Source organism: Octopus bimaculoides, chromosome 11, assembly GCF_001194135.2.
Source record: "Octopus bimaculoides isolate UCB-OBI-ISO-001 chromosome 11, ASM119413v2, whole genome shotgun sequence".
NCBI classification, from domain to species: domain Eukaryota; kingdom Metazoa; phylum Mollusca; class Cephalopoda; order Octopoda; family Octopodidae; genus Octopus; species Octopus bimaculoides.
In genome coordinates this window covers 35,191,826-35,215,588 of record NC_068991.1, presented here as the reverse complement: position 1 = coordinate 35,215,588, position 23,763 = coordinate 35,191,826, and the positions used below count along the sequence as shown (strand labels likewise).

Below are 23,763 nucleotides of genomic sequence, written 5' to 3'. Positions count from 1 at the left end.
TGAAACACGTGTAGTCATTTTATAATTTTAATAATTATTACTTTGTATTTTATTATAATTCCTTTTAGTGTATTTACTTATTAAATTTTTTTCTATATGTGACTGTGGATTCTCATGGATGGGTTCAGGAATTGTGGTTCTTTTCTCTAAATTTATATATTTAAATATTATATACTTGTTTCAGTCATTTGAGCGTGGTCATGCTGGAGCATCACTTTGAGGGGTTTTAGTCAAACAAATGAAGCTCAGGAGTTATTTTTTCAGACTAGTGCTTATTCAATCAGAGTCTTTTGCTGAACTTCTAAGTCACAGGGATGTAAACACATCAACACTGGTTGTCAAACGGTGATGGATGACAAACAAAGACACACATATATATGATGGGCTTCTTTCAGTTTCTATCAGCCAAATCCACTCACAAGGTTTTGTCTGCCTGAGGCTATAGAAGCAGACACTTGCCCTAAGTGTCACACAGTGGGACTGAACCGGAAACCATGTGGTTGGGAAGCAAGCTTCTTACCATACAGCCATGCCTGTATATTAATATATATATATTAATGTTTGTTTTTTGCTCAGTTACATTAATCTGATGAGTTACTCTATATAGAGTTCAAATTTATTATTCTTACACTTGACAGTGACTTTGAAGTTTTTGCAAGCTAAGCCATCATCAGATTGTGATGCATTAGAATTAGTCTTACCTTTATATAGTCTCTGTTGAGTTATACCACCCTTCTATTATATATATATATATATATATATATATATATATACCTTTTGATTCCATTTGCATGTTTCTCTTACCCAGCATATCCTCCTTTACCACCTCATACTTTGAATTCCTTCCTTATCTCCTAGTTTCTTTTTCAATCAGAACCACTTAGCACTACCTAACCCTTACCTTTGCTACCAACCAATCCATCCCTGTTTTACCCTCATATCTTTCTGCCTACTTCAGTACTCTCCCTCTGCTGCCAATCCACCTTGATTTTTCGAATTCCTCCTTTGCCACTCTATCAGCATCTATAACTAGATTCCATTTTAATGCTTGCCACTCTTTTCTCTCATTGTACCAATTTCCCTTTCTCAGTTTCTATAGCCTCAACCACCCTTTACAATGCTACCAATCCCCTCCTTCTTTCTCTGACTTTCCTATCTCTTCTTGCCCTTCCTTACTTCAGCATCCCCATCCCTACCCCATCTTGATCTGCCTACTCTCTCTGTTGGCCTTCCTCTTCTACTTTTAAATTCCCCTGCATTATGATTTGAAATGTTAGGTACTAATCTCTCTCCACCCTGAAGATGGAAGCCAGATGTACCTAATGTTTATATGTATCCATGACTGGTTGCATTTTCTTGACTTTTTGCAAACTACATTTGCCAACATTATGTAATTCTGAGCCCCCAGAAACAGCTGTTGGACCTGAAATACCAAACCTCCTCCTCTTAGTTTTCTGTCTCTTTGTACTCTGTAAAAGTTAATAACTTTTAAGAAAATCTTTCTTTAAATATATGTGTGATCATCATCATTATCATCATCAAATTACTATCTGTTTACCATACTGGCATGGGTTGGATGGTTTGGCAAGATCTATCAAGCCACAAAGTTGTTATATGCCCCAATATCAGCTTTGGTATGATTTCTATAACTGGATGCCCTTCTTTACATCAACAACATTACAGTGTGTACAGGATGTTTTTTGTGCCACCAGCACTAGTAAGGTTTCCAACTAGTTTGCAAGACAAGAAAGACAAAGAAAGGAAAAGTGAGGTGGGGGAGTATTTGAGAGGAGAGAGAAGAGGCTTTATGCAGGGTATTTGTTGTGGGTAGGGGTTGTAAAAATATTATAGAAGGACAAGTTCAAATATCTTGCTACAGTAAAGATACATGGCTAACCTGCATTGTGTAGTGATGATAGTGATGGGGATTAAGAGAGTGGATTAAGAGAGTGGAAGAAGGGGGTGGGAAGTTAGAGGATGAGGTTAAAGGTGAATGTAGTTATAAGAGTTACAAGAGATGGGGGTAGAAGTTAATGTAATGACGAACAGGAATGGAGGTGTGACTGGTTGGGAAGTATCGGGATTGTGTAGGAAGGAAGGAAAGATAGAAGTGGCTCAGGAATGATCAGTGGCAGATCTACAATATTGGGGCCTTGAAGCTTAAAATATTATGGAGGTGGGGGCTTTACAACCAGCAACAGTAGGGTAACATCCAACAAGAGTCACAGAATTTTCGTGCCCTTGCAAGGAACTCCAGCTTGAGACCCTGATAGCCCAAATAGTGGAGTCCTTAAAAATGAATCTGAAAATGAGCCCTCTTTCCACCAGAAACGAGGTATGGGTAATCACTGATATTTTTGTCGATGTGGTTGTTCCATGACTGATCACTACAAATATTTTCCAGGCTAAGCCTTATACTTTTAGAGTTATGGGGGTTGAAAATTAGGGAAGCGTTATATTCATGCACTATGCATCATTAATATACATACGAAAATTACAAAATAGTCTTTTTTCTCTTTTTGTAGCAACAGTTTTTTCATATGACAGCTTCCTTGCAATGTCCTTTTCTAGAGACAATATACATAAGGAATTTAAGCACTTTTCAGTCATGGTAGATTGAAATTTATTTTTTGCAAAGGAAAGCTTTGAGGAACTCCTTTCTGCTTCACAGCTCATGATAGGCATCATCAAGTACAGTTTATGTGCAGTGGTAATATTAGAGGTCACACTTCAACTAATTGTTGCTCATAAATAAACTGAAGAACTTCTGTGCATTGCATTTTAGATGGTGTGATTTCTTCTGTGTTCCAGGATTTCCTAAGGTGTAAATACTCTTTGAACTGATAACACTCATTTATTAATTTGTGGTCAATATCATCTTTGTAATGCAATATGATAAGTTTGATACTGTTCTCAACAAATTCTAAATTGTTCATCAATCCTGAGAGAAACTTGAACCTTTTTGCAATCTGCTCATTTGGGTCCATCCTCTTGCTTAACTGGATTATCAAGCAGTCATAGACTTGATTTAGAACTTCTATCCTAAATTTTTCAGCCTCTTCCAAGGAAGCCCTATCACTTGTTCCATCTGCAAATTTCTTTGTAACAATGCAGTTGGAAATATCAGAATAATTTGAGATGATATATTCGGATAAACCTTTTGTTACTGTCGCATAGTGTGCAATCTTGTTGGCTGGATTTTCTTGTAGTTCTTTAACAAATGAAAACAAAGATGCTAGCAGAAGGTAACCTTCAAATACATCAGAACCAGGAGTTTGGAATTTCTTACTTGTTTTGTTAAAACACTCCCTAACTTCTTCCCAAACGACTGTTAAAATAGCATATTCCAATTTTACCAATTTGTGGTATAAATTATTTGCATCTCGCTTACATTCAGGCTTCTCTTCTAAGTCTTCAAGCATGTTTGAGAGTTTGTAAAATATCCCTATATCCATTTTTAATTGCCCAAACTGTTTCACAATGTGCAGACCAATTAGTTACACTTAAGCTCTTTAGAGAAAAGGCTAGATTGTCCTGTGTGTTCAAAATCTCTCATCTTTGAGAAGATTCAGAAAAGAAAACATACAGCTGCTGCAAGATACCAAAATAGTCAATAACTTCAGGTACAGGAGACACTGCCTTTTATCAAACAAGGTTGAGTGAATGGCTTGCACATGGTACATAGTCTGCATACCTGTTAATGTTTTTAAGAAGTGCTTGCAGCCCTTTATCCGAGCCCTTCATGTTGGAAGCATTATCATACAACTGACCACGGATATTTTCAAGTGAATATTTATGCTCCCCCAGAAATTATTTTGTTGAACAAGGTCGTGGTTTTTCTATTGGCAAAAATGCTAAAAATCTCTCATAGGGTTTTCTATTATAACAGTATTGAACCATAATTACTAGCTGGTCAACATGTGTTATGTTAGGTGTAGAGTCAACAATAACAGTAGTATTTGATGTTTAGGTTGTTGATCTGATTCACCGCTTCATCTTTCACATGTTTTCCCATGATTTCTATCAATTCTTCAGACACAGATTTGGATAGGTAAGTAATATTTACTTTTTCATTTATACATTTCTCTAAATTTTTATGTAAAAATGGGTCAAACTCCGCAATAAGCTCAATGGCGTCCATGAAATTTCCATTGCTTGTGGAGCCCCACTTTTCCTCATGACCTCTAAATGCTAAACCTCTTTCACTTAAAAACTTAACTGTTACAACTCTTTTTAGTACTTCAAAATAGTTCTGCAGGTTTTTTCTCAACTGTTCCTCAAGTTTTTGATCCACAGTATTTTTATTTGACTTTCGTATTAGCCAGCTCAACATCGCCCTGTTATGTTCCTTGCTATCTTCATGATTTTCTGGAGTTCTGAGTATATTCATCCAATCAGAAAACCCACCTGTTGTAAGTGATATTTGGCACTTAGAAAAGAGTTTGTTCTTTGAGTAAACTAACTAGGATCTCATCACAGTCTGACCATTTTTTAATCCTTTTTTCAAAGTACTTGCTTGAGAAACTTCGATCTTGCTGTTTGTAAATCTTGTAGGATTCAGTATATACATTATCTGGTTTTTTTATTTTGAAAGAAAAACAAAAAAAACTGATGTCTTGCATTAAACAGTTTTGTATGAAATCATTATCAATTGTTACAGGCCAGTTTGCCAGGTCACTGTAATCTTTGAAATCACTAAATTTGCTTCCTGTTTCTGCTCCATCTTTTCTTGAAGTTCTTGACCACTGTGATCATCATCTGCACCAAAAGTGTCAACAGTAGGTTGATTATTGCTAAACAGAGCACTCATGGTTTGTGTACTATCATTGACTTCACTGGTGCTTGCATGGCTTGTTTCAGTTGCAGGTGATGACAAACTTTTACTTATTGTAAAATAGTTTGATAGTTTTTGACATTTAGAAATTTCGTTAGATTTCTCTTCCTTGAGTTGGCATTTCTGGTATCCACTTGAGTACTTTCTTGAAGACATTGCTATTCTTCTTGGGGACTAGACCTCTGTGAAGAAGAAATTGGGGTAATATTTTCATTAACCACAGCGAGACAGAGATTGATCAAGATAGGGGTCCACAACTTAATATATAGTCATAAATGAAGAAGTGTTCATTTTGTACAATGTGATATTCCAACAATTTTTAAAGTAGAAAAAAATGCTTTGCTATTGAACAGCTTGTAAGTCCAAAATTAGGAGGCAAACCCTTTCATTGGTCATTAAATAATGGTGTGAAAATAAGAATTCTTATCTCTACTGTGCTGATGTAGTAGTAGACATATTTCACAATGGGAGAGGCAGGGCCAAAGTTTCCAAAATAAATTCAAGTGAAGCAAATTATCTACGAGTTGTCTGTACATTTATTTTTTATTCTACTCCACACTGGTAGAAACAGCAGGTGAACAACTTGTGACTAGATACTGCGTGTCGAGACTCTGCATAGGAGTATGATATGATGTCCACTAAGACTGCATGGCAAAATACTAAAATACAAAAACTGACAGAATGAAACCATTAAGTTGCTTCAGAATCCTCCTGGATTAGGGTCCCTGAAGCTTAAGTTTCATTAGTTTTATGGTAGATCCGACACTGGGAATGATAGATCAGGAAGTAGGGGATGATGAGCATAGCATAAGAGCAGAGGGAAGGGAGATGTAGGAGTACATAAGGGTAGCTATAGAGAAAGGGAGTGGTAGTAGATACGAGAGAGTTGGAATGGTACCATACAAGAGAGGTATTAAAATGGAGTATGGCAGAGGAGATAATTGGAAAAACAGAAAGGAGATTGTTGAACAAAGTGAGGGAGAAAGTGATAATGAAAACGTAGGACAAAAGTGGAAGCAGAGGCAGCAACTGGTAGTGAAAGGAGTTAGGAGATGCAATATGTATGAAGGAGGAATGGAAGTTGGGGGAGGGGAGGGTAGATAAGATAAGATGTTGGGAATGAGTAGAATGGGTATCAGATCAGGGTCCATCACTGTACAAACCTAAGCAATATTTTTAGGGCCTCATGGAAGGTTTTCTCAAACACAGCAAATTGCCATTCATGTTGATTCTTTCTCATCTCTGTGAGGCTCAGCATCTTGAGATCATCCATCACTACCTCACCACGTCTCACTGGGTTTCCCTCATTCACAAGTTCCATCTACTTTAAGTGACTGGCACTTTTTATGCAGCTCTCCTCATCTATGTGCATCACATGACCAAACAGGTGCAGTCTTCTCTCTTGCACACTACATCAACATTCCTCTTATGTCCATATTTCCTCTCAAAACATTAGTACTATTGTATACACACACTGACATTGCACATCTGAGCATACAAACTTGATTTCTCTCTAGTCTCTGCATGTCTTCAGCATCCATGTCTAACTACCATGTAGCATTACTGCTCATACAAAAGTATCGGACAATCTGTCTTTTATTCTGAAAGGGGGAAACTTTTTGTTGCAAACAGTAACAGCTTTGATTTTTCTTTTTCGTATTCTAGTCACTGTACTTTCAGAGCATCCTCATTAACTGTTAATTAGGTCAACTAAATAACAGATTCTATCTACTACCTCCAGAGAACTTCCTGTGAATTTGAGAAAATCTATTTCTCAGGAGTCTTTCATGCACATCTTCCACATATGAACAGTTTTTTTAACTTTCCTGCAATTCCACTGCACCTTGCAAGTTCATAGCCTGTACTGGGTACACCCTATAGAAATCTAGCCTACACCTTTCCTACGAATTGAGCAGGGCTGTTTACCTGAAGGGAGTTGAGGCCTGTCTGTGTTCCTGCTCACTAGAACTTTGCTCTTTGTTAAATTAACTTCAAAGTCCTTTGATTGCAGCTTTGCTTCCACACCTGAAATTTTTTCTTGTTCTATTACAGATTCTGCTGTGAGAATGAGGTCATCAGCATATAACAGTTCCCAATAGCAACCTGTTATGGCCTGGAGGATGATGATGAACAGGATGGGACTGAAGACTGAGCCCTGGTGAACTTGTGGCTAACACTCAGTTTACTGACAGTACCCCTGTACATGGCTTATGTGGATTTCACAAGCTAGTCATTTTACCCCTAACTTCTGCAGAGATCATCAGACCACAGAGCAAAGGGCTGTTGAAGGCTACGTGTGTGTGTGATTATATATAGGTGCAAGCATGGCTATGTAGTACCTTGGGCATGCACCCTCCACTATAGCCCAGGGCCAACTAAAGCCTTGCAAATAGATTTGGTAGATGGAAACTGAAAGAAGCTTGTTTGTGTGTGCATGTGAATATATATATATTTATATATTCATGTATGTTAGTGGGTACTCTTGTCATAACATCATGTAATGATAGTAAATAGGCATTATCATCATACAAATCAATGTTATTCATTTCCAGACTTCTGTGAAAAATTTGACTGGCAATGGTGAAATATTACCTTAGAAACAGGTGAAGTTTGGCAACAGGATGGGCATTTGGTTGTAGAAACTGTCTCAAGGATTCTATTTGATCTATGCAAGCACATGATGAGATGATCTGCATGTATGTGTTTGTATAAATATATGTCATCATCATTTTAATGTACACTTTTCCATAATTGCACAAGTTGGATGGCATTTGTTAAGGCAGATATTCTATGACTGGATGCCCTTCCTGTTGCCAGCCCTCCTCACCCATTTCCAAGAAAGGTATATTGTATAAACATTTGATAAGAGTCTATTTAAGTTATATTAATATTTTGAATAATGTTGGTTCTGTATAGCAACCAATAGATAAACTCAGACAACCTTTTTTACATTTGCTTTATGAATAGTTGTTTCATCTATGTCAGCAGTGGTATTATTATTATTATTAGTAGTAGTAGTAGTATCATTACTATTAATATTATACAGAAGGGATTATAGTGTTAAGTAGATAAAACCCCAGACAAAATACCTTGCTATATTCAATCCTCCCCCTCCCGCATACATTCCGAGTTCAAATACTGCCATGGTCAACTTCATCTTTTATCCATCTGGAAGTTAATAAAGGTATTTTCTGCGATTAATTATACTGACTAGTGCCTTACCTTCCTCTAAAACTGATATTGAAATAAATTGCCATTATGAAGGTATTAATATAAGTTGACACAAACTTAATTTCACATTGCTATGAAGTCAGTGGTATTGATTTCTCATGGATGAATACTACTAATCAAGTAATTTTTGTTTGCTGTACTCACTGATTAGTTTCATATACCTGGAAAATGGTAATAATATTAGTGACAAAAGTTTATTTATTGGAAGAATAATGAATGTTTTGTGATGTTTTTCACTTTCTCAACAATATTAGCATGTAACATCCCACTTTAACAAGTGCTTCAAGGAAGGCCAGAACTCTAATAGTGATAAAGATCTACTCCTGGCTGCAGGCAAAACTGGATATTTAAGCAGTTTGGCTCCATGATGTGGTACTTTGGGCAAAGTATTCTATTATAGCCTTAGTTTGATCAGTTTCTTGTGAATGATAGGTATTGTGGATATTTACATTAAAAAAAAAGTGAGCGGAGTGCCTGTGTGGTAAGTAGCTCACTTACCAACCACATGGTTCTGGGTTCAGTCCCACTGTGTGGCACCTTGGGAAAGTGTCTTCTACTATAGCCTCGGGCCGACCAAAGCCTTGTGAGTGGATTTGGTAGATGAAAACTGAAAGAAGCCTGTCATATATATGTATGTGTGTGTATATGTTTGTCCCCCCAACATCGCTTGACAACCGATGATGGTGTGTTTACGTCCCCGTAACTTAGCGGTTCGGCAAAAGAGACCAATAGAATAAGCACTAGGCTTACAAAGAATAAGACCTGGGGTTAATTTGCTCGACTAAAGGCGGTGCTCCAGCATGGCCACAGTCAAATGACTGAAACAAATAAAAGAGGAAAAGAGCATATCAGCAAAAGATGTACCTATCGGCAAGAAACTACTAGTAAATCAATGTATTAAAAACAAGATACCTTGTAATTATATCACCCAAGTTGCATAGATACTCCCTTGCCACTCTCGTTGCATCAGTAACAGAGATTAAGCCCACAGGAAACAACAATATTGTCATTGATAAAATGCATGGTATAAAATAAAAAATGAATCATTGTCAGAATACTCTTTTACTTGTTTCAGTCATACTGGAGCACCACCCTAAAGGGTTTTAATTGAAGAAATTGACTCCAGAACTTATTCTTTGTAAGCCTAGTGCTTATTCTATTGGTCTCTTCTGCTGAATTGCTAAGTTATGGGAACATAAACACACCAGTATCAGTTGTCAAGTGATGGCAGGGATACAAACACAGACACTCAAATAAAATATATTTCAGTTGTTGATTGGGAGATGAAGGCACAAGAGCAAAACGGATGAAGGAAAAGAGTGCACAGTGGTTGTTCAAAGTATGAAAGAGAGGGAATGAAGCACAAGAAGATCAAGAGAAGGCTGAGAAATAATGAACCCGTGGAAAACAAGGAAGTGTTGCTTTTTATGTGTGTGATTTGTGGGAGGAAATGTTTGAGACATGCAGGCCTGGTCAGCCATCAGAGAACTCACAGGAATTAACCCCTTGTAAATTGTGATGTGGCTATTGTTCACAAGAGAACATGTGCAACCTGTTGGAGGATTGAAAAGCATGTCAAAAGAATTCATACTGTGGCACCTGTTCCCTCTGTCAGCCAGCACAGCTGTATATTATGCAATAGAATGTGCAAATCTTTGGCTGGGCTCAAGAGTCGTATAAGGGCCTCATTTCAATGATTCTTTCTAGCAATGACTTTGCTCATATACGAGACAGCAGCTACTCTATGATAGGCTTGTTTCAATTTCCATTCAAATCCATTCACAAGGCTTTGGTTGGCCCGAAGCTATAGCAAAAGACACTTGCCCAAGGTGCCACACAGTAGAACTGAACCTGGAACCATGTGGTTGGGAAACAAGATTCATACCACACAGCCATGCCTGCACCTACAAGTCGAGTTTTTTTTTCTGGACTAATATGTTTTATGTTTTTCTTTAGGTATGAGTTTGTGTGGTTTTCTACCAGTGAAGGATTAAATATTTATATGAAAATACAAGGCCTGAGGACAGTTAAGAAGAAAGGATACACCAAAGATTTGGTTAATAGTTCAGGAAAATCTATTCAAACTGAAGAAAGAAGTTTCAATCCTTTGATGTCATCTTTATGTCCTTTAGGTGTTCATTGTAAGAAAATAATACCATTATCATTTTTGAGAATTGTTAAGTAATAATGCTTTTAAATTTTGGCACAAAGTCAGCAAGCTCGGGGGAGGGAATGAGTCAACTAGATCAACACCAGTGCTCAAGTGGTATTTATCTTATTGGTTGTTGAATATTAAGGTAAGTGAACCTCAAAGTAAAATTTCTAAGTTCAATACATGAAAAAAGCATCAGTGAAATGAAACAGAAATACAAACAGTTATAATATTTTAATAAGTTTGATGCCTTGCTTAAACACAACACTAAATCTTGTAAAAGTAAGATAAAACCAATTAAATTGTCACCATTAAATATTGTAGAAAATACTTTTAGTATTGCTTTTTGTTTCTGCCCACTGTATTAACTATTAATATATTTGGTCTACTTCAGCAAAACAGGGAATAATATTTGGTGTTGATGGTAACGGAGATGTAATATTGTGAAATATCTTTTGAAGAGGATTGAGTAATAGAAATTCAACTTGGAACCCAAACTTGTTTGAAAATTCATATTGCCAATAAATAATAATTTCTGAAACAGACATTAAGCTTCAAATATGATGAAAATAGTTTTGTTAAATGAGGGTAGTTATGCTTAAATTACCAGCATAAATGAAATTAAATGGCTTCAAACAAGAATAACAACTGGGTTTTTAGATTTGGTTCACCAAGAATTTGCAACACTGCAGCAATTATCAGTCTTCCATACAATTCCCATTTATCAAATTCAAAGGGGTTGATCGATTTGGGGCCATAGTAGAATACATTTGCCCATTGCCCAAGGTGCTAGGCAGTGGGACTGAACCCCAAATCATGTGATTACAAAGCAAGCTTCTTAACCATACAGTCATGCCTGCCTAAATAGCATTAGTTTCTTTCTCCCAAGTGCGAAGGGTGAAATTTGAACTAATAACATGGAAGTAGTTAACCACTTGAAATCACCCAGGAATATTTTGCCAGCATTGCAACTACCCAATTTCATTTGATTCATTATATCCAACCAAGCTGGTATATACTGATAATTAATTTGTTTTTTTATGTATTCATATTTTTTCTTCATCATAAAGTCCCACAGAATATTCAATGAAAGACTTAAAGCCCACAAATGATTATTATTTTTTTTTTTTACAATATCAAGGTAATAAGATAATATATGGACTCAATAAGTTATATGAAGGTTTTTCAACTTTTTTTTTAAAAAACCAAGTGTCAAAGGGTGCTGTAAAATTCTCATATTCATATGTTGGAGGCTTTGACAAAAATAAAAGTATAAGTTGAAATGTTCTCAAAGAAAAGTAGGGATCACATGACCAGTTCATGCTTTTAGCACATTGTATTTAAAAACGCAATATTTATGTAAATATCTGAAATATAACAAATACATAATCATTTCTGAACAATCCTCATAAAGATAAGTATTTTGTCCCCAAAATAAATATAGTTCAATGCCAAAACTAAACTCACAATGAAACATTGAATAACTTATAAATGAGGCCATTCTTACTGTTCAATAAATAATGATACATTAACATATTCAACCAGTTATATTTTGGTAATATGTTTTATTTATTTGCAGAGGTTTTAACATTTTATTGATTTCCTTCTTTTTCTTTAATACAGAAAATAATAGTATACAGTAAGTTTGCTGAATTGGGAGTGAAATTAAAATCCTTAAAAAACAAAACCTAAAGTAAAATCCAACACATTTGATATATTGCTCCATGGTGAATATCTACCATTTAAAAACTTATCTGGAAGTTTAAACACATAATCACAGAACATATGGTGGACATTTTAGGTTTACAAGAATAATAAGTTGATGATTTCAAATAAAAAGTATAAGTTTTTACAATGAAGAGTGGAAGATAAGGATACTTAAAGATGGCCATGTATATCAGCTATAGTTGTTCTATTAGTTATTTCACAATCTAAACTAAATTAAGTTAATTGTGTATGGATTAGAAATGAAATTAATTAGCAATATATAATTCAATTTGGAAATCATTGTAGAGGAACTACTTAACAAACATTGAAGTTTGTGAAAAGAACTGGTGTCAGTGAAACAACAAAATAGAGAGTAACCAGAAAAAAGAAAATGCAGCAGTTAGTAGTAACAATTTTGTAGTAAGGAAATCAATATCCAAATATTTCTGATAAGTCATTAAAAGAGATACTTTTGAAGTAATTTTCAATGAAAAAACAAACTCTAAAGGGAACTAAATAATAAACAAAAACAAATCAATGAGCCATCTAAATAACTATCCAAGCTTAGGTCAGTAGAGACAATACATGGCATGTTTCTTATTTTGTTACTTTGATATCCAAAATAAAATTGTTTCCACCCAAATTGTGTGAGCAGAAATTGAGAATTTTGATAATATATGTACAGATAAGTGATTGACCACTGCAATAGTAGGTTTATCAAATATGTAAACAGTTTAAAAATTGTCCAAATCTATGCAAAGTAAATCATTTAATAGCAAATTATCAATGGCAGAAAAATAATGAAAAACGAAATTAGACAGAATAATTTAAAAGTGGAGAAAACCAACAAATACAATACAGTGATAATGAATTTGACACACAGCACTTAGAATAATCTTAATAATTATAATAACATGATGAAAGTTTGAGAAATTAATCTGCCATGAGGAGATTCCTCACAGAAAATCAATTTATAACTCTTTCACAAATTCTCCTGTGGACAACTTTTTTCTTACAGATCACCAACTATTTCTTTTCTCATCATTATTTCCACATCTACTTTTCTTCATGAGATGGAGCATGTTAAAAGTTTTCCCTTAGGTCCTGCTTTCAGGTATTTTCTATCTTTAATCTAAACTCTTTAAATGCTAATTTATTTACTATTCCCTAACTTTACCCTGGCCATCAACAGACATCATAGCAGCTGGTCATCCACTTAACATACTTTCTTACTACACATTGCCCCAATCTTATTGCCCTTGAAATCCCAGTCATTTTAATTGATCTGAACTCAGATCCATTTCTTAGTCGTACTGTGAATCATACACATATGCATCTACAAATATATATACACACACACACACACACATATATATATACATTAATACATATAGGTTACAAACAAAGAAAAAGATAAAACACTCGACCCGTTATGAAAGCTAAATGATTTAACAAGTTGATTCAGCTGCATTACTTACAGATGTGAAACGATATCTAGCTCACCAGATGCCAAAAGCCTCTGAAGAGCTAAACATGGTTTTATATTTACAAAACTTCCAAGATGTAAGGCTTAGTCAACCTGTTTGTGTGTGTGTATAAAATTGCAGTTTGACTCAGCTCCACATTAAAGTTTTGTGAGCATAGGACATCCATATCATCAGATTTTAGGAGGCAGTGGAGAGGATTCAAAACAAATTAAAAATGGCAAACAGGTTGAGAATATATAGCCTCCATTGGTGAGATAAGGTCACATGGTTATTTTTGCTATCATACTCTTCCTTACTCATCTGGGGCTCATAATGGCCAACTCTATCTCCATCAGAAACTGCACATATTTCAGCAGTCCTCAGTATCCATCAAAAGTATGCTGCTAATTGAATTGAAGCTGTTGGCCACTAATAACCTGAATGTACCAATCTATGTCTAACTGGTCCACACACAATGGCAGTATATATAATTCTTACTGCTTGCAGAGATTTCATCTGACTATAATTCCTGTCAGTCATACAAACGCATACTTAATTTGACACTATCAAATCATCTATTTCCCATGTGATAGCTGCTATCACTGAAATACTACACCCTACAGAATGATGACAAATGGATACCAACATCTTGTCTGCTCTACCATGTACCAATGTAACAAGCCAAATACAGCTAAAATATCACACTGTGCAGAGTGAAAAGTGATGTCAACATCCTGTCGGCTCCACCATGTGAACCTACCGATAAAATAACTGATGTTGCTATGATAGCAAAAATAGCTAATGGAGGCCTGAATACTCTCACTTAGAAACCATTCTGAATTTCTTTCAAATTCTTTTGACTGTCTCTGAACACCTGATATTGATACCCACAGAACTTAGTTATGTGAAGCTGAGCCAAACTTATTAAAGGCATATAACTCCAACTAAATGTTTTGAATGCTACTTTTTGCTTTGTTCACTCACCTTTGTGTGTGTACACAAGATGGGTCTTGTGAGTGTCTAGTTACCATACATACACATATGTAGTATCTATGTATGTGTATAAACTTCCAACCTAAGTCTTTCTGTAATCCACAATCTTTGAGAAGCTGAGAAAAACTTCTCAGCTCACAAAATTTGTATAAAAATTTCCAATTGCTCCATAAGGACTTCTTAAGCATAATGTAAGATAAAACTAAATTCCACAGTTTGAACTACATCATTTAATGTCCGTTTTCCATGCTGGCATGGGTTGGACGGTTTGACGGGATCTGGCAAGCTACAGGGCTGTGCCAAGCTCCAAATAAATAACAAAATTTATAAAATGTTTATACAAACCACAAAACCTTTTATTTACAGAGGATATAGATGACCACTGTGAAGTATGTTTTATAATTTTGCTCATTCGTTTTCTCATTATTTTTCTGCTTTTGAGATGTAGAAACAAGAATATGCCTGCAAAATGGCCTCTCTTCTTGGAGCCAATCATTTATTCTATGAACTCCAATTCTGTTCAGTTAGTCAATGTTTACAATTTTTATATCAGCATTTCTTTGGCTTTTCTGTTTGTCTCTCCCCATGTATGTATGTATATTATATATATTTCACCTCACATCAATTACTAACTATAGTAATTTTTATTAATGTTCTGAAGTCTATTCTCAACAAAAATCATACCCTTTGAGTTTCCCTTTCACAAACAGTATCTAATACCTAACTCTCAGCTGCCTTCTATGCTTGACTGAGCTATGTGATATTTCTCAATATTAATGTTGTACAACTTGCAAACCCTACCTTCTCCCTGCTGTCATGTCTTTATTTATCCTAAGAGCAGTATTACACTGAAAAAAAAAAAAAAAACTAAAAACCTAAAACCAATATTCAGTTTTATTCACTTAGCGTTTACTAACATAGCTAAGTTTATATAAGATTAATAAATTTCAAACATGTTTTCATTTGATCAATAAATTTAACTACACAATCCTTGTGTTCCAATTTAATAACTGATTGCTATAATATTCTAATGAACTGTTTTTTAAATACACACATATATGTATGTATGCTTAAAATAAAATCAAGTAATTTAATCTAGTTCTATAAAAACAAATTAAGTGAATTAACCAAGTTCAGGTTGAGATGGATAACAATCAGTGGATTGTTATCCATCTCAACCTGAATTACATATATTTATCAACTAATCCTACATATTAGTAACTGAAAACAGCAAAACATCTATTGCAGCCTAATTATATGTTGCAATAGGATGTGAATGAAATTTTTAATATTAAAAATTGTCCTTGAATGAATCTTAAAAAAAAAAAAATATATATATAGAAAAACAACTTGTGACTCAAATTTTATAATAATGAATGTATATGACAGTTGAGTGACAATGGCATTGGTCAACCTACTGAGAGATAGCGTCAGTTCTGTGAGCTTTTATACTACACATTTCAAACAATATTCAAAGTTCAATTCCCTCTAAAATATCATTACTATCATTACTGTGGTACAGACCTCATCTCTCTCCTTGGGAGAGAAAAAAAAAACCTGCATTCCTTTTCTGGGGGAAAATGTCCCAAGTGCTTCAAAAACTAGAACAACAAAACCTTTGAGCAAAAGAAGTGGATGAATGAAAAAATAAAATCATCTCAATGAAGTTCCAGACATTGTTTGGAAGATTGTCAAAGACTGTAGTAAAACAAAACAATAAAATGAGAGAGAAAAGGCGGAAGGGGGGGGGGGAGATGCAAACCAAAACATACAAATACATTATGCAAAAGAATTCAAGGAGAAAACATACAGAATGCAAAGAAAAATTACTATAAAACATAAAAGTAATTTAAGTCACACATACTATCACAGCAAGTCACTGAAAGATTTGTTTATTAAGATTTCCAGCAAAATTAATCAGCAAGAATTGAAATTATGCTACAAGGTGCATTAGGAAAGTTTTATCAAGTGAACTGTTACTGCAAGCCATCAAATTAGAGTAAATTTCATATATGAAGTCTAAATTTCACTAACTTCAAATTTTCCACCCTTCCACACACCAACAGTTTACACTATATATTAATTTTCCTGGATCAGTTAATATAATAATGAAAAACAAAAACGATTATATAATTTATGTTATTGAATATAGGTTACAAATGATAAATTTATATAAAGATGATATTGATAAATGTAATAATCAAAATATATTTCACTGTTGTTATTAATTAGAAAAAACATTTATCATTGAAATTCCTAATAAGGTTTCTAATTTATAATTTAATCTCATTAATATTGACATTGGTATTATTTTACGTGTTAATATAGGTAGGATGGCTTTGCTGGAGCAACTGGTTTGACAGCTGGATGCCCATTTTATCACTAATCACTTTGATATTAGTCTAGCAGAGAGGTAGGCAGAGTTATGTCCCTTGCCCAAAAGTACAACACAATGGCTATCCCTATTCAAGAAAGTGTAAACACTGGTTTTAATACCCTAATTTCATGGTCATTGTGTCAAAATACTTGTAACTAAATTATCAGATATATATATCTTTAAGATTTTTTTTTATTTCAGTGGAAAAAAGTTACTACTATTTGCTGACATTATTTCAAATAAAATATATTAGCAGGTGCTTTGTTAATTTATAAAACTACTTTGAATAGAACTGATAGAAAGTAGACAGAAGTAAAAGCAAACAAATATTGATTGTTTAGCTTTATTTATATGTGCATATGTGTACCTAACACTTACACATAGACACATACATGAATATATGCTTAAGATATTGTTGCAATAATTTATAGTTCAGACAAAACTATCCTACTAGTAAGGCAGCCAGCTGGTATAATAAAAGAATCAAAATATTGATAACTAATGTGATGAACAGGTTTTCTTTACACAATCTCAAGTGCTTCCATATTAATGATTTTTAGTTTATTAATAATACAATTAATAATAATAAATTTTAACCCCATTGTTGTGTCATCTTGTTCCATGCTGGTATGGTAGATTATCAAAATGTATGTACTACAATAGAAACATAATAGCTATGCTGCTACGCTTAACAGAAGCTTTACCTTTAAAAAATGGAGTTAAAATAAAAAGCAGCAATTTAGGTAACAAAATGAAGTAGTATATAGATCTGAGGTGTAAGAGAATTTCAAACTTTAAAAATTTCTTATAAGAAATTTCAGAACTCCACAACTTCAGTTTATGTTTAGAGTTAAACTTTTTAAAACTATATGCCAAATTAAAAAGTTGGGGGAAAAGAGGGGACAAAATTTTCAGTTCCATTAACCAAAAGTTTCTTAGTTCCATTGTGTGGGGCAATAAAGAAATGGAGAAGAATTTAAACGGGTGTAAGGGTGGTAAATTAATGAAATGGATTAAAGACCAGCAGTGGACTATTGAGTTTACATACATATTAGCAGTTTGAACAACAAAAAGAAAGATCCTTGTTGTTTGATGGGGAGGGGTGGCTGTTAGAAGTAGATCATTATTAGCACTCAGAGATGGCAGAATAGTATCCGTCAAATATTTTGCACAGAAATATATATGAATGCAGAATTCTCTTTGGAAATTAATTTCATATTTGGTCATTAAAATGTCAATTTATGTATATTTTGGGAACCTATCTATAGGTTGGTAGATACAAATGTATAATATAGACGTGTGAGTATATGAGTGCAAATCTCTGGGTCTATACAACTTTATCAGCTTGAATTTCTTGGCCTCTACACACAGAGCTGTTGCACTTCTGTGAGAGGCTGGTCCAAAAATCAAAAACTCAAAAATAAAGTCAACCAGTGAAGTTGCTGAAGTCAGTCTTCAAAGTTATAGTAGGTTTCGTTGGTTGAGCACTGAGCTTCATATTCTGTTGGTTTGGTGCCATTTTTTGGGATGTCTGGTTTGCTTTCACTGCAGCTTCCAAACGAGGCTTGAGATCTACAGCAGAACTCATTGCCCTGCGAAAATCTTTTGGGTACAAAGGACCGACTTTCATAAGACGCTGCAATGCATGGTCATGTAAGAGCTTAGATGCTGGTGAACATGACACCAGTATTTTATCACTGAGTAAATATGAAATCAAGATAGGAACAAGTACCAGGATAATATTCACACCTGAAATTTAAAGAACATTTATAAGATTAGATCATTTATAGAAATAATGATATAAATTATAATGAAAACAAGGTGAAAACAGTAACACTTTTGTTCCACAACTACTGCAATGTTTTAGGCTCAACATTTTCATAAAAGAGAATGAAGCAATAATCTGTGTATATTCCTACCAGTTGCTCCCCAAGCTAAAGGACTGGTTATTACCAAGATCCAGTGGTTGAACCCTATATCTCACTTTATCAGTTTAGTGTTAGTCCAAAACTAATGTTTTAATGTTTACAAGGTGGTATCAAAAAGTTCACAGACTAATATATATATATATATATATATATATACATGGCTGTGTGTGCAGTGAGAGCTAGCATTGACCTTTATGAGGCAGTGTACCAAGTGACATCACTGTGTTTACTTCACAAGTTCTGAAATTTGTTCTTGTGTATGTTGTAGTCTGCAATTTTTGTCATGGACAGGAAGTTGGAACAAGGAGCTAACGTGAAAGTTTGCATTAAACTTGGGAAGCCTGCTACAGAGACATTGAGTATGCTTCAGCAAGCTTACGATGACGAGGCAATGGGTTGTACACAATGTTTTGAGTGGCGGCAGAACGTCCCTGGAAGATGAGGAGTGATCTGGAAGACCTGCCACAAGTGTCACCTCTGGAAATATGGTATTGTGCATTGAGAATTCATCTCCCAGGGCCAGACGTCAATCGGGAGTTCTACTGCAATGTTTTCAAGCATTTGAGGGAGGACATTCGGCAAAAAGCAACTGGATATGTGGAGCACGAAGAATTGGATTCTTCACTGAGCTCTCCTCACTCATGAGTTTCTCATCAAAAACAACATGGTATCACTTCTACACCAACCCTATTTGCCAGATATAGCACCTGCGGACTTCCATCTTTTCCCCAAGATGAAAATGCAGCTCAAAGGTCACCGCTTTAACACTGTTGTCAAGATCCAGAGTGAATTGCAAAAGGTCTTCGACTTCCTTATGGAAGACAACTTCCAAGCAGACTCCAAAAGTGGCAGGAATGTTAGAACTGGTGTATTGCTGCACAAGATGACTATTTCAAAGGAGATGATGTTAAAACTTAGGTAAATAAGTTATTTTTTTATTAAACATAACAAGTCTGGGAACTTTTTGATACCACCAAGTAGAATCATAATAAAGTTGTTTATTTAACATCTGCCAGCACTGGAAGTTCAGAAATACAATTTCTGATGACTTAGATCTGGTAATTCAGTTTAGGTCAGGTATGGGGTCATCTGCTATAGTAGTGCATTGCTGCATCCACCATTTGTTGGTATTTGCCTGGGTTATCCCAGGCAACCCTCTGAGCAGTGTTCCAGTCAGTCCCCATCTCTACAAGATACTTCCTCATCCATCATAACCATATGGCCAACCAACACGAGCTGTCACCCCAGTTGAATCCTCAGAGAAAAGAATAAGATACACAAGATCTAACTAACTTAGAAAATTAAGCAACCTGACCAAACACTCTGAGCTGATGCTCAGCAAATGGTAACCAATCATCCTGCAAAGCATCCTGATACCAAAGGAGTACAGGTGACTCCTAAGGGCCCCCGATAGTCTCCAAATTTTGCAACCAGAGTGCAAGGCAGGGAGGACCAGGGACCTGAAGACCCAGACCTTTGTCCCCCAGCTCAGATATCAACTCTCAGGCCAAGTGGTTCTACTTCCTTACTAAGTGAAAGGAGAGCACTCTTTAAGCTATCCACAGACTCAGCAAGAATAACTGCATCATTAGCAAAATCCTAGTTTCACCAATGAGTGCTCCACAACTCAGTTGAGTTACCAATTCTTCAAATATTTAAGTTAGCTGAATGGTAGGAAGGTAGCTAGTGTTTGTAGCATCCATGGAGAGATCATCAAGAAAGGTGGGTCTGCTGCAGTCTACTTCTTGTGGCAGATCGTCTCAATCAGAAGAGATGGCATCGTACTACTTGACTAGAAGATATTTGAGAAAGAAAGTATTGCTAACTGTTCAAATGTGTGTGTATGTGTGTGTGTGTGTGTGTGTGTGTGTGTGTGTGTGTGTGTGTGTGTGTGTGTGTGTGTGTAGCAATAGTTTGAATATTTAATATCTAGATGTTCTCATATAATTTTTATAATACAAGGGAGCAAATGAAGAAACTGGTGTTTATTAAGCTGGCCAGTATAATAAAACTTCTTAAAACCAGTCAAATGATTATAGTTATCTAGTTATTATTTAAATCAATTATTTAAGAATTGTATCATGATCAGATTTTTTACAAGTCATGTTTTGATACTTTGCATATGCTTACATTAGACAAAGTTTGATTCAAATTAAAAGCTATTTAAGAGTTAATTTACTTTGTTTTTATTAATTAAGAGACATTGTATTTAGGCAAGAAGATATATTTTAAAATGTCAAAAAAAAAAACCTAGAAAATTACATCAAATCAAAAACAAACAAATCTTACGTTTCTCATCATCAGCCAAATCTAGTAATGTTTCCAGCATCTTTATAGATTCAAAGATCAGGCTGAGCTCTGTCTCACTTTGAGGCTGTTCATTAGTAATTGAATAAAGATACTCAGTAACTTTGGGAGCTAAGGCATGGATAAATGGTGTGTAAACAACACGGTCTGTATGTTGTAGAATGGAGATAAAAGTCTGAATGCTCTTCAACTGAAGCTGAAAAACAATGGAAGAGAAATTATTTTTCATATAAAACACTATAGAGGAAATTGTAAATACTTGTTATATTTAGCTCATCTACCAACACTATTAGCTATGTACTCACACAATGATTCATGCACTGATATCAGCTAACATTTCTCAGATATATTTACGTAAACAACACAAATATAGAAGCACTGAGAAATATAAATATACACAGGACTTAGATTCTCTCAAATGCCCAAGAGGCTCTCTTGAGGTTAGCAATGGTGGAGGATGTTCTGAAAGTATTGTTTCTAGAATAAGAATTGGGTGGAGGAAGTTCAGAGAGCTATTACTCTCGCTCAGAGTGAAAGTTAGACTATATGATGCTTGTGTGAAAATGGCTGTACTCCATGGTAGTGAGACATGAGCTCTGAATGCGGAAGATGTGTAGACTAGAGAGGAATGAAGGTAGTATGCTCTGTTGGATGTGCAATATCAGTGCATATGTACGACAAAGTGAAAATTATTGAGAGAAAAGTTGGGTATAAGTGGAAGCAAATGCTGGATGCAAACGAGAAGATGATGTTGGTTTGGCCATGTGATGCTTATGAATGAGGACAGCTGCATAATGAAGCGCTGATCACTGAAAGTGGATGGTACCCACAAAAGAGGGAAAACCAGGAAGACACGGGATGGAGTGAAGAGGACTAATCTCAGGATGCTGGGCCTCATGGATGAAATGACAATGTTTGGCTATATGAAGTTCTTGAGAAGACCCACCCATGTCAGCGAAACTGAATTCTAGAAGTGCTGTGTCCCACCCACACTTAACGAGAAAATTTCTCACACACTCTACCACAACAAACCAAACTAAATCTCTTCTCTTCTCTTCCTCACATTTCCACTCATGTACTAGGCTTACCTCCCACTCCCCAATCCTGTCCTCTTGGCCCTGTACCACTGTATCATTGCTTTCCACTAGCTTCCGACCTGTGTGTTCCACCCACACCCTATCTCACTGAATCATTGCGTATGCCCTGCACTTCACCACCATCTCTATCCTGCTGTTTCCCATTCTCCCTCTCCTTCTCCTGCACTTTCCTCAGGTTGTGTAACCCTGTATTTCCTTTGCAGCAGTGCACTTGCTTCTGTCTTCATTCCTGATCTCTCTCTCTTTTCGGCCGGGTAACTTTGTACCTCCCCTACAGCAAGACACCTGTTTCTGTCTCTCTGCCTCACTATGACCTTTCATCATCTGACACAAGATCACCTCCTCCAATGCCCCCTCCCCTCTCAAAAGAGGTTTTTGGTCGTCTTGCAAGTACTTGATGACCCTGTCAGTGCGGGTGCCACTTATAAGCACCCAGTCCACACTGTAAAGTGGCTGGCATTTGGAAGGGCATCCAGCTGTAAAAACTTTGCCAAAACTGACCTTGCTTGTGCCACATAAAAAGCACTAAGTCCACTCTGCTTAGTGGTTGGTATTAGGAAGGGCATCCAGCTGATTAAAATCCTACCAAAACAGTTACAGAAGTCTGGTGCAGGCTTCTGTCAAGCCAGCTCTTGTCAAACCGTTCCACCCATGCCAGCATGGAAGGTGGATGTTAAATGATGATGAGGATGAACTTCAATTAACTATGTATCTGAGATGTGAATCCAGCTATAAAAAATAGTTGGGTTAAATACATTGGGTTAAAAAACTTTTGAATGGAAAAAGGTGGAAAGTCACCTGTGGAATCTGAACAATGGACTTATTGTATTCTTGACAATTGTGATAAAGTAACAACTGAGTGATTTTCAACGATACACATTAGATGCTTTAACCTTACCAACAAAGAAAGTAAGCTTGTTTACATTTAGAATGTAAATATAGAAGCATCGAGAAATTTGTAAATAAGTCTTCTATGAGCTATTATTTATAAATGGATTCACATTTGAGATACATTTCTTTCACATATGATATTAAAATGTTACATCATTTTCATTGTGAATATTCAATAAACTCCAGTGTAAGATATCATTAATATAAATAGATCACACAATAGAATAAATTTCATGCAAAGAGAGAGTTGTCTAAGAAGGAAATAAAAAGAATGACAGTAGACATAGCAGACAGAAGGTATTGTCAGTGAGCATACAAACATGCACAAATATAAACATGTGTGTGTGTGTGTGTGTGTGTGTGTATATATATATAGTTTGCCGCTTGTTTATATTTGTGTATGTGTTTGTATGCTCACTGACATTACCTTCTTATGTCTGCTACCATTCTTTCTATTTTCTTCTCAGACATGTGTTACTTTTCTCTCTCTCTCTCTGTCACACACACACACACAAAATTTACACCAAACAAACATATATAGCAAGCACATACACGAAGAGAAGCATATATAGCAAACATATACAAAAGTATAATCATGTACAGCAAATAAATATATATAAATATATATATATATTGAAAAAAAGTCGTCAGAATTTTGGAATAACTTCTTTCATTTATTTTATACATATATTAATGCTTTCGTTCGTCTTTCGAACTTGTATGTATATATATATATATATATATATATATATAAAATTTATATAAGGGTATTACTATATA

The 23,763-nt window shown here is 35.3% G+C and overlaps 1 protein-coding gene across 1 annotated transcript in view; it reads right to left on the bottom strand.

Moving 5' to 3' along the window:
- Positions 1 to 16,254: 16,254 nt before the first annotated feature.
- LOC106876982 (HEAT repeat-containing protein 5B) overlaps positions 16,255 to 23,763 on the bottom strand; it is a 153,988-nt gene continuing 146,479 nt past the window's right edge. Inside the window, exons 36-37 of the mRNA XM_052971972.1 lie at positions 20,978 to 21,191; positions 16,255 to 18,509 (exon numbers count right to left, since the gene is read on the bottom strand). Coding sequence (XP_052827932.1) covers positions 18,187 to 18,509; positions 20,978 to 21,191 — 537 coding nt within the window. The 3' untranslated portion in view covers positions 16,255 to 18,186. The remainder of the gene's footprint in view (positions 18,510 to 20,977; positions 21,192 to 23,763) is intronic.